Source organism: Siphateles boraxobius, unplaced genomic scaffold (assembly GCF_051911475.1).
Source record: "Siphateles boraxobius isolate OS27281-9 unplaced genomic scaffold, OSU_SipBor_1 9, whole genome shotgun sequence".
NCBI lineage: Eukaryota > Metazoa > Chordata > Actinopteri > Cypriniformes > Leuciscidae > Siphateles > Siphateles boraxobius.
Genome location: NW_027509219.1, coordinates 31,661,193 through 31,674,007, shown reverse-complemented (window position 1 = coordinate 31,674,007; position 12,815 = coordinate 31,661,193). Strand labels below are relative to the sequence as shown.

Sequence of the window (12,815 nt, the reverse complement as noted above, 5' to 3'; positions counted from 1 at the left end):
TGTTTTCATCTCACAGTCACATCTCAGAGCAGTATTTGTAACCGAGTTGACCCAAACACTGGCATTACAGTTTTTCTGAATTGCTAAAACACATTTCTCGAAATGATCACCTACGTTCTCAAAAGCTTAAACATAAAACCAAATCTTCAATCTACATTCAGAGAACATCTGACTGTTTGGGCAAAATCAAATTTGCCTCAAAACAATTTTTTATCTGTGCTCAAAATCAAATAATGCTTTCAGATCATACACAGAGCGAGTCAATATTATAAACACTACAGATCTTTCATTAGACACTACATAAAAAAATGGAGAACACAGCAAATCCAAAGCATGCAGTTACAAAAAAAAGTATATTGTTTACAGTAAACAAATTTTGCAAGTACATAAAAAAGTATAATGTATAGTAATCACAACTTATAGTAGTAAGGTGAATAAAGTGTATACTGTATGCACTCAAGTATAGTATTGTACTGAATATTACGGAATGTCTGTTTATTCAGCACTTTCATACTGTAAAAATACAGTAGTCCAACTGCAAAAGGTAGAAATAATTCTAAATGAAAGTGTTACAGTACACTCAAAAGAGTTGTGCAACTGCAAAATCAGTGAGAGATTCATTCTGTCTCAGCATCACGTCTCTGTTCTGGGTCCAGCCTGAGGACTGTGTCCACATCACAGGCAATGTCGTCTCTTGCCAGGCAGAGAGAAAAACCCTTGTGTGTCGGATCCAGCCTTGACCACACTGTCCACATCTTTCTCTTTCTCGTCCTCATCCTCTTCCTCCTCGTCCACCACCTCTTACATGTACTCTCTTTTCAGATTGTTTCCATCTTTTGTTGGTATCAACATTCAGTGCACCTGTGCATGATGTGTTTGATCACATTAGAAATAAGTGTGAACAATTTTGTGTCGTTGTGTGTAAACAATGACTAGTGTGTTGTAGTTGTGTTTAACGTTTGCCTGCCTGTTTTTAGCCTTTTGCAACACAAGTGCATCACAGTGCGATATTTGTTTTAGTGAGTGAGAATGTGTTTAGAAGAGTGCAAAAAAAGTGCATGAGATTTGTGATTTATTCGACAAATTTGTTTAGGCTATTGAGAATTTGGTTCAGAGAATGGGGTTTAGTGTTTTAACAATTCAGAAAAACTAATACCCTTTTTTTCTCCATACTCTATGTAATAAAAAAAATGTTTTTAAGTTAATTCCCCATCTGTTGTCTCTAATGTCATGACAGACAAATTAAACTACAATGTCCATGTTCAAATGTATATTTGGTAGGAAAAAAACGGCAAGATGCCATTTAACAGATGTTTTTTTTCTAAATGGATTTACAGTGAACTTATCAGTGACAACCTCCCTGGAACAGCCCAAGGTTACACAAACTAAATGAGGGCATGTCATTGACTTAACGAAACCTTAATTATATTCCAAAAGAGAACCTTTTGCATTTTTAAAGCCTAAAAGAGTGTTATTTAATTATTCATATTTTTTCCAAAAAGGACGTCTCCAAATGTCCCTCATAGAATTTAGCAACACATTTCTCCCCAAACTAATTACATCCTATATATTTTACTGACAAACTTTTTACAGACAATATGCATCAAATTATATCCCATGTCAGTTTTGACCTGAAAATATTCCATGGAGCAAAATGTGTTGTAGAGTTAAGCCTGGCTTCTGATTTTTATCTCTTTATGCAGATTTTCCAACCATTCCTGCTAATCAGCATCTAGACCTCATTTTAGCTTTTGGATGACAAAGTCAGGCTCTCTGGGTGATGATGCAGTGCAGTTGTTTTAAAGTCATCAATTCAGCGTTTACACAGAAAACAGATGGTTTTTATTCACTTTCGTGTATTTGCTCAACCGAGCCACTATAGGTGAGAGATTTTTCTGCTTTTGATAGGATGTCACACCGGTAAGGTTGAAGTGAACAGAAGGTGTTGTTAAAGGTACTGAATCACAAAAAGAAAATCCCAAGGGAATACTAATTGAATGTTTTTTATTTATTTAAAAAAATTTTTTTTATATAATTTGACATTCAGTTTTATTTATATAATTATTTTCACAATACTTGTTTTTTCCCCAAAGCAGCCTTATAGAGCCTCAATGCCTTCAGTGAACAAGTCAAAGGTGAAAGTAGTAAAGAAAAATCTCAATAAGAATGGGAAAATCCATTCTCTACTGACTGGCACATATGTAAATGCACATGTGCCAAATATGATCTACTTGCATAATGTGTAATAGCAGATATACTAGCAGATGCTTATTGAATAAATGATAATAATGTTATATACAGCAGGATCTTATTTGATTTATAAATGATTCTTGATTTATAATGAGTTTCTTCACAAATGTTTGAACAAAACTCTAAATGTGGATTTTTAAAAAATCTGTTTCTTGCAATGAAGAAATATTGCAAATGTACAGCACATAACATGCTCTGTTATGTTCTGTGGAGATTGACTTTACCATTTAATGTTTTATGCTTGCAGTCTGATGTATTATGACATGATTTTTTTTTCTGCATCTATAAATCTATTCAAATGCATTAAAATGTATGGCATAACCAAGCCGTAAGCCGTTTTGCTGTAAATTGACAAGAAAACCATAAAACAGAGAAAGGACCCAAAGGAGCGAAAAATATTTATTCACCTTTTTCTGAAAAGGTATATTTGGTTTGGGTCAAATTTTTTTTTCTGTTTTTTTTTTTGTTAAATAAATAATTAAGCTGTATGTAGCTACATGTATATTTTTGAAGTACTTTTTGCTTGGTTACATTATTATTTAAGGAAGTTATGCAGAAATGTAAAAGTAAATTTCTAAGACCTTATCACAATGTTTTAAACTAGACTTTTTACCATCTAAATCATCTGATTTTAATAGATCTGTCTGAGCTAATCAAACCAGTAATCAAATATTAGTATTGAAGCTTTTTTCCCCACCACTATAATAGCCTGCTCATGCATTTTGCAGAAATGTAACTCCATTCTAATAACGAGTTGTGCTTGAGGTCCTTGGAAAAATATAGCCTATTGGAGAAAATTACAATAAAATAGATGAAAATAAACAGCAACACTCCCCAAACTGAACATGAGGGGTAGAGTGACCAGTACAAACTGCATGACAGCATACGTGGAGTGAAAAGAGAGAGAGAGGGAGAGACACATTTAGAGAGCGACAGAGCGAGAGGAAGGGAGGGGAATCGAGCTTTTAGGAGATTTGATAGAGATTAGAAGCGGCACAGTGTTGAGAAATACTGCATGTTCGATATGAATCTCATTTCATGGTGAAAACGTAGAGCGAGGCGAGAACGCGGACAGAACTGAGGAACGCAACACTGAATGAATGAAACAATGGAAAAGAGCTCCGGCTTTCTTTAAACAGGTCATAGGTGATCTCAATAGGTCACAGGAGAACTAAACAAATGCCTGCAGGTGGTTTGAGTGAGTCGTAGCCTAATACATTCGAGGGTTTGAGGAGAAGTCGTGGATGTCTCGACAGACTTGGAGAAAGTTCAATATCAGGATGAACAGGTAAAATAATTGGAGAATGATGTTTATGTTGTAAATCTAAGTTTTTGTCGTGTTGAAAATCTTTAACACATACATGTCGTTTGTCGCGCGCGACCACCAAGTTTATTCGGTTTTCAGTCAGTTTCTTTTAAGTCGTTATAACATGATACAATGGACGGGCAAAAAGTACCATTATCATTTTTTTATTACCTTTTTCCTTTTCTTTTTTATTCATGCAACACGGTAGCTACTCCAAGAATGTAAATGGAGTAGTAAATGAATTAAATATCAATCATACAGTACATCCAAATCAAGGTCAAGGTACCATGGTATTATGGTTTTGGACACTGCTATGATGATATTATAGTGCCTTGAAGTACAATGTAAATTCCATTCCATTTGAATATGCGATCCACTTTATTTGACATGTTATTGATGTTAGGCTACATGTACTTACCATGGTAATATTATGCATAATAAGGCTACATGCAACTAACCCAAACCCTAATCCTACCCTAACCTATAGTAAGTAGCCTACATATTGTTAATTAATATTACTCCGTACATAAATATATTGTAACATTGACACCTGAAAATAAAGTGTAACTGAATATGTTTAGGATATTATGGATTGTAGCAAGGATTAGGTTTTTGGGACAAAGAACCATAATAACATATTTTAGGAAACTATTATTATGGTTATATTATGGTATTGCTTGAAGTACCTTGGAATACAATGTTCATACTGTGCCTTGTATATGGTAAATGCATATGGTAAGTAATCATGCATTCAGTATCCTTTGTATTATTTACCATTATCTGTATCATGGTACTTTTTTGTAAAGGTATAAATAAGTTTTACTTAACAGATTAGTTCGTAAAATATATTAATCAATTTTTTATTACATTTTTAATTCGACATTAAAGATGTTGAGCATTATATAATGTAATAATGTTTGTTAATGTGATTGATGGATATTATTATAAAGTGTTACCCTTTATTCAACTGTTCTGAAACTTCTGGCATTCCCATCATGTTTTATAGGTATTTTATGTTATGAGATACGCCTTTCTCAAATTCAATAGTGACTGTAATCGAAACTGGCATTCAAATGCTGCTGAAATTGCAGATATTCCACAATTTTAGCATTTAGTCAATAGCAATCTCAAGATTTTGGGCAAACATAATGGGAAGAAATGGGCTGGGATTTAATTTTTTTTCTCTGTTGGGAAAAGCCATTCTGATCATTTTATCAATGCATCTTTAATCCTGTATGGACTTTGTTTACTTGATGTGCCTGCCTCTATCGTGCAAATTTAGTGTACATGATGTGTATAAGCATTGGAAAGGAAATAGGTCTGGATTAACAGTATTGGATGCATTATTTCATAATGTAGATATTCATATAGGCCTTGACGTGTCCATCATGATTACACAAGTTAAGTTAAGTAGCTCTTGTAAGGCTTTGACAACCATAGCAATATATGACTTTTGTGCATTTGTCTGAAGCTCCTTTTATCTGCTTTCCATGTCCTGTAGGATGAATTCCTAGTTTCTTAATCCATGCTATGAGGTCTGTTGAGTCTCTTTGAATTATCATTGCAACAGTAAACCCCCTGTCGGCTGTGTCATGCATCTGTGCTTGAGAGGTCAGCATTTAAAAGTCTTCCGTTTGTGTGAACACAATGTCATGTGTCGTCAGGGATGTTTGCAAAAAGTGTTGTAGCTGCTCCCTGTGCCCTCTCGCATAATGTCAAGAATTCACAGTGCGTGATCTTTGTTTGATAATGTGTGTGCTCTGTGAGATGGCCCTAGAAAAATCAGCAAGAGTTCATGTGAAATCCTTCTTGAGAAAAGTGATTTTTTTTGTACTCATGGGCACTTAGTTCCATATGCAGGAGAATTTGTTTTTGCCAACCACCTGAGCCATAAAAGCCATAAATAGTGAGACTAATTATTGTTGAGAAGCAAGAAAATGATGTAATGATAACTCTGATTGGCTGATGGCAGCACAGGACTGAACAAAATTTTCAGTAGTGGCTTTTGACGTCTGCCATGATGTCAGGAAGATTTGAAAAATTATTTTACGGTTTTGTATATATTTTATTTCAAGTTTTTAACATAATATACAAAGCAAGGAGTACAAACAAATAGGGGTGGGAATCTATTGGTACCTTGCGATTCGATTCAAATCGATTTTTGAGGTCACAATTCGATAAAAAATCAGTTCTCAATTTTGAATCATATTTCAATTCGATATATGCATAGGTTTGATTCTAATTTACTGTTTTGTGTTACTTTTCCTACTTGACTGCAGTAGACAGTTTAATAGGTCTTGAAGAAAATTTAAACCTCGAAATTTAGATTGTTTTTTCTTCCCATTTTAGTCAACCCAATATTAATAAACAAATGCCATTTAAGCTGACTGCAATCATTACACACATGACTGGCAGTCTTCTGTAATAAAGCAAGGCAGCAGTGAGACAAAAAATACTTAGTACATAAATAAAACTCCTTGATACAGCTACTTTTGAATTAGTGAGTGAAGGAAGAAGTTTGTGTCAAACGCTGTAGTAATAGCGTCTACCAGCAGGGGCTAACCAACCCAACCTAAGATTTCCTGGTAGCAATAAGAAATGCCCTGATATGGCATTACAAGTTTATCATGGCTTCAGTTGTTCACAAATTCTGAAATTCAACAGAACATTTTTCTGTAACCAAAAAGCTGTGTATGTGTATCATTGGTTGCATTGACATTGGCCTTGTGCCAAATCAGACACTTGGTGTGCATTTCTTGTGATGGTCATATGTTGTACATATCCGTGAATCTGTCACAAACTGCTCTGAGACACAAAGGTTGTGGATCCAAATGCAGTATTTATTGAACAGGGTAATCCAAAGACTTAATCCAAAGCACAGGCAGGGTCAAACAAAGTACAGGCAGTCCATACAAACAAACACAACAAGGCAGGGAATACGGGCAAAAGAGTAATCCACGGGACGGGGAAGAAATCCAAAAACCGAGAGACATGAAACCAGGGAGAATGCTTGGAATTGCAGTGTGACACTAAACAAGACTTCGCTGGAAATGAATGAGTGTACATGGTTTAAATAGGCTGAGACTAACAAGGTAATGAGACACAGGTGGATGCAATCAGGGACGATGAGTCTGGGCAGTGAGTTATGGGAAATGTAGTTTATGAGGGAATGACAATAGTCTGATGTGGAGAGCCCTATGGTGCTCCAGCTGGTGACCATTACCGAATCCAACAAGACCGTAGCATGTCTCATTTGTCATTTTATGATTCTGAAGGGATCTTTTTGCGGCCGCAATGCACCCTCGATTCGCCCTTTTGCCTGATGCGGACTATTACCTGTCCTTTTATGCATCATTAAGTCACCAAAGTATGCTGATGTTGGGCGGCATTTGAGACTGGACAAAATTTTTCTGTGGCTCTAGCTTTTTTTCTGCGCAATGTAGAATTTGCCAAAGTTCCTTTTGTCCATTATATCCTGAATGAACCCTCATATCCAGGTAACAAGAAGATGAATGGGTTTTCAAAATACCCCCAGTGTCTGTTACAACTATTATGGACAGTCTATTGCAAATACCCTCAGCTTATATCCGAACTGCTGACCTCATTATTGCAGAATGGTCCATCTTAATCGAGGTACAGTTCCTGTATGCGACACCCTCTTTTGTAGCGGGTCACTTTGACTTCGTCTAGTCTATCATTTCAGAAAGAGTTCTCTCAAACTTCTCTCCAACGGCTCTTAATGGATATCAGCTGCACGATTTAGGTCTAATACGATGGAAAAAAGCCCCCAATGATTTGTTGTATTATCCATTATTCCAGCCCTTCATTTCTGAAGAGTGATCACATTATCTTAAATAAGTATGTCACGCTGGGAATGACCTCACCATTTGTCACCAGCCCAGACACCCGAATGGGCATTAATAGTTTCAGCTGATGAATTTTAAAAAGCATTAACTGGGCCTCTGTTCACAGACTACGAAATGAAATTGGGATTTTGGTTGAACATGAAAATACCAGAAATGTTTTTTTTTTTACTGAGGGATTAAAGAAACTGTGTTAAGAAATTAATGATTTATCTTTTTTTCCTTTGCAGAGGCCATTCCTAATAATTAGGTTTCTACTTTAATTCAAGTTCTTAGTGATATAATACTTAAGTTAATTGCATATATTGAAGGAAAAGCAAAGAAACTCAGTGAAAGACAGAAATCTATTATAATAGTCTGCTATTATTGAGTGCTACAGCTAGTCATATTAGCTGCCTCTGATGTGCAAATGATTTAGAAAGCGTTTTCCTCTCCCCTTTTAAATGCCTCATAAACATGCTGCTTTTTATCATGGGGTGGTCTTTTTTTGGTGGCTTTTATTGTTTGTTTACAAGTTTGTCTCTTTCTTTAGATGGGATCAGCATTGGGAGGCTTCCTGTGAAAACTGTTCGCCCTGTCTGAATGCACAAAGCGGTCTTGCGTTTATTTTGATGCCACATTACAGAATGTGGCCCCTGTGCTGTGAGCGCCAACCATGCGAGGTCCTTCACAAACAGTGATTACTGTGATTAGATGATGCCACCATGGATTATTGAAACAGCCCATTATGTTTAACAGCTTCAAATGATGTTTTATCACCGTGAAAATGATATTTAACAGAGAGAGCGCAGGGAAAAGCTTGTCTCCTTCGATTACCACCTGATATTGTGCCTCTGCCACTTTACTGCCAGCCTGGAATCAAATTACTTCTCACAAGGAAATGAACCCACTTTCAAAACAATTAGTTTGCAATATTAAATATGTCTTTTAATTTCAGAAGTAACAATGGGGTGCCCTGGTTCTTTACACACACATCTCCAGTTCATGTAAGAGGTAAAAAACGTCTGATAACAGTAAAGGGAGACTTATTTCTTTGCTCTAGATATTCAATCTGATTTGTGTTAGCTGAATGAATTTAAAGGGAAGGCAAGAGAAAACGCCTTTGGCAGGCATGACGAGAAGCTGGCGAAAAGACCACAAGGGTTTAGGATTTGATTAGGCTACTCCAAGCAAATGTAATATCCAGTTCCTACTGTAAATGCAATCAAGGCTCATAAAGAACTGAAACACCAGCGCTCGATATCTGAAGTTTCCTGCTGAACACCTGTCACTGAGTAGATGTTGCAGTTTTGAGCTAACGCAAAGCAACTGCAAAAAAAGGCAGATGCATTCGCTACAGCCATGTGCTCTGGAGTGTGATGTAAAATTTTCATCAAAATATAATGCCTCCCTACTAAGAGGTTCTGAAAGCTGTCAGATGCAGCCCCAATGATTTATCCTTGCACTCTCGTACATAAACCATGGCTTGTGTTCGGAATGGAAATATTGTGTACTGTTGACTGCAAAAAAAAAAAAAAAACGACTTTGCTTTTGACTTTATGCTTAAGCATAATGTTTAAGCTTTTTACCTTCATAATTTTTTTGCTACTTCTCAAATGGCTTTTTAGGGCCCGAGCACCAATGGTACATTTATTATTATTATAATTGTATTATACATTTTAATATCTTTTATATTTTTACTTTTCCCTAATAAAGTCTTTTAAATAAAATAAATTATGAAATTACCAATTTAATATTCAGCAATATTAGGCTATTAATTTGACTGCACTAACACTATTGGTAGAAGCTGAATAATTACACTATTGTCTTCTGTAGAGCAAAATTGAGCTCGTTTCATAATGAATCAACTTTTCAGTTATTGAACTGAACTGAATCAACACTGAACTGAAATGAGCTGAATAACGACGTATAACAGCTGCTTTACAGCAGAACTTGAATTTGTGCATCATTAATTCTGTTACTTTGTTACCTGTTACCTGTTTATTACTCTGAAGCTGCTTTCAGACACCTTTTATTGTGTGAAGCGCAAAAAAAAAAAGTGATTTGACTTGACCTATGATACAAAAATGATATGATTAAAAAAAAGTAAGTATCACTTGTGAATAGAATATTTTATTGTAATTTCCATTCAATTCAAGCTGTAATAGATACTGTTTTATAGTAAAATATTATTTATATATATAAAAACATAATTATTGTTTCTATTTAAGATGCATAAAATGCTTGGTATGAAATTAGTATCAGCAAAGACAAATTTTTCCAGTGATGGAAAAAATGTAACATCCATCACTGTCATTTCCTCAGAATGCTGCAGTGTGAAACAAAATCATTGGAGAAATGCTGGAGATGACATTTGTTGATTCAGGAAAATGACAAATGTGACAGAATTCTCATGTGTTGCATCTATAAAAAAAAATTAATTATTTTATGGTCAAAATCATTGGAGAAGCACCATCTTGATTCTCATTGTGATTCATCGTATCTTTTAATTCGTATACAGGTCTGTTCATCTTTTCCGATGGATTACTCTTTCTTGTGTCTCTGAGTAACGGTATGATCATCCTATAGAGAAAACTATATTCTACACACTCTCAACCTCAAAGTTAACTTTTCTTGTATTGAAGATTTTGCTACTGGCTACAGTCTCTCTCATTCTTAGCTGAATTCTGTCTTTTCTCTTGCTGCTTTCTGAGCAAATTCAATCTTCCATTGACCTTTGAACCCTTTGGAGAGGCACTCATACCACAGCTGGTCTTACAATCAGTACACATCAGAGCAGTTGGGATCCATTCCCTGGAGCTTCACCACACGCCAGCCTATATCACTCTCCATTCACAGGGTTTTAATGCAGTGCTTTTCCCAGTGGATGCTTTCAGAATGAAACCTGCGTTCTTTAAAGCATATTGTATCTGGTCTTGTTTATGATGTGTTATACATTGTGCATGAAAAGTTAGAGAGTACTAGAAAATCAAATTACTCTTATTTTTTTCCATAAAACACTATTGCAGAATCATAGTCATTGGAGCATGTTGTGAATCCATTGATTTCAATACGAACTGTACATTGTAAGAATGTAGAGTTAAAACTTAAAGTTTGCACTTACACTTAAAATGTTTCAAGTTTTACTCTAGCACACTGATGTGAGGTGGTTGCCAATTTGATTCATATTGTTTATTTTTTAATTATGTTACAATTTGGATGCTATGGTGGTCTGGGTTGCTAGGTGGTTACTTACTAACCCAAGTCAATAGGGAATGCAGGACTTGCATGAGTTTAATATGTTAAGTTATGGCTGCATGATTAATCAATATATAAAAAAAATTATATGGAAATTGCGATAAAGAAATGAAGACAGCCAGCAATATTAGTATTGTAATTTTATAGTTCTAATGTACTTTTTTTTAATAGTTCTAATGTCAAAATTGTTTAGCCCTAGTTTAGTCAAAAAAAAGCATCACTAATACATGCTCCCCTATTCTTCTTCACATTTGTTTATCTCCTACAGGTTCCTTAGATAGTGGATGAACACTAACGTGTTTGAATCATTATGACGTCACACCCTCCTCCATTCTTACTGAACCATCAGGTCGGGATGTTCCGCGTTTTAACCTGGAGCAGCTGTCAATCTACCACATGGCCACGCCTCTTGTGGATTCTGTGGGTGTGGCTAAGCCCGTGTTCATCGGTTCACCACCACTCGCACCCACATTCCATTAAAATCCCTGGAGACATCACCTTGGGAGGCCTTTTCCCAGTCCATTCCAGGGGTCCCGCAGGGGTCCCGTGTGGAGAAATAAAGAAAGAGAAAGGAATCCACCGAATGGAGGCCATGCTGTACGCACTGGACCAGATCAACAGTGACCCAGAACTACTGCCCAACATCACACTTGGGGCCCGGATTCTTGATACATGTTCCAGGGACACTTACGCTCTAGAGCAGTCTCTGACATTTGTCCAGGCTCTCATTCAGAAAGACACGTCTGACATCCGCTGCTCCAATGGCGAACAACCAATCATACGCAAGCCTGAGCGTGTGGTGGGCGTAATAGGGGCGTCAGGCAGCTCGGTGTCCATCATGGTGGCCAATGTCCTGCGATTGTTTGAGGTGAGAACCCATCTGCATGTATGTGAGTGAGCAAATCAATATATTGTACGTACCAGGGTTTTGCAAAATTCAATTCATTATCTATCCATCCATCCATCCATCCATCCATCCATCCATTCATCCATCCATCCATCCATCCATGTCTATCATTCTCTCCATCCATGAGGCTTATTAAACCTTTAAACCAATTAAACAAAAAAAATATAATTGTTATTATAAACTATTATTTAGTAATTATATATTTAGTCATATAACATAATTAGTTATATGAATTTCTTGAATTTAAATTTAAGTTAACATTCAATTTGATTAGCAATTTTGCATAATGTTTGCTACCTCAATTCATAACCAATTCAAATTCAGGAAATTTCTGAATGAAACACAAATTTGGTATATGTGTCTTTTCTTCAGCTTGCAGTGATTTCGATATGTTCCTGGATCAATATCTTTGTTGGTCCTGGAGCTACAATCTGGAATTCCTGGAATGACAACAAATCAGAAATTCTTTCCAAAAACCTTTCATTTCCCTTTGATTTTTAGGGGTAGTTTTAGTTTGATAGTCTGATTGTCTGATTCTCACATTGACCCTATAATTTGTATTGCTTTGTACACCCATACCTTAGGGTTTGCCCCATTATACCTGTCAATCTGCTTCAAAATGGCTGCTTGACTGGATCTCGATGCCTACAGGCCAGGACCTGGCATTAATTGATGAGGAGGATTAGATAGACCAACTAATCATGGATTCAGCCTCTATCTCTTTGGTATCCCACAGGCTTTTGAATATTAGTTCGGCTTTGTCTTAAATCCAGCAAGCATTTAGGCTAATTTTTATTCTCAACAGCTCTAGATTCTGATTGTATGCAGTACCAAACTTTCAATTCTCAAATGATGTTGCAGTGGTAGTTTGTGCTGTTTGGTGCAGCAGTCATTAAAATTGCGTTCTGCACTCGTTGAATTTTAATGGGAAGGTTTGGAGAATTCGCGTCTGGACCGCAATAACACTGGGCTGACATTACAAAGCTCCATGTGTTGTGGCGACAAATGTTTCATCCGCATCTCGAAATGCCAACCTCCCATGCTGCTTGCTATGGTGGGGGAAACTATCATTGCATATCATATTCAATTTGAGCTGCAATCATATTTAGTGATCCTCATCCAAACACGCAGAGCTTTAAAACCCTGTGATACTTTATTTTGCATCGTTGAACTAACTTTACTCTGTCATTGTGGCAACTGCTTATTATGTTTAAAATTTTGCAGTTAGATTTAAACCCCACATTGTTCGTGC

The 12,815-nt window shown here is 36.2% G+C and overlaps 1 protein-coding gene across 1 annotated transcript in view; it reads left to right on the top strand.

Moving 5' to 3' along the window:
• Positions 1–3,245: 3,245 nt before the first annotated feature.
• grm6a (glutamate receptor, metabotropic 6a) overlaps positions 3,246–12,815 on the top strand; it is a 50,239-nt gene continuing 40,669 nt past the window's right edge. The window contains exons 1-2 of the mRNA XM_077223567.1: positions 3,246–3,538; positions 10,925–11,524. Coding sequence (XP_077079682.1) covers positions 10,967–11,524 — 558 coding nt within the window. The 5' untranslated portion in view covers positions 3,246–3,538; positions 10,925–10,966. The remainder of the gene's footprint in view (positions 3,539–10,924; positions 11,525–12,815) is intronic.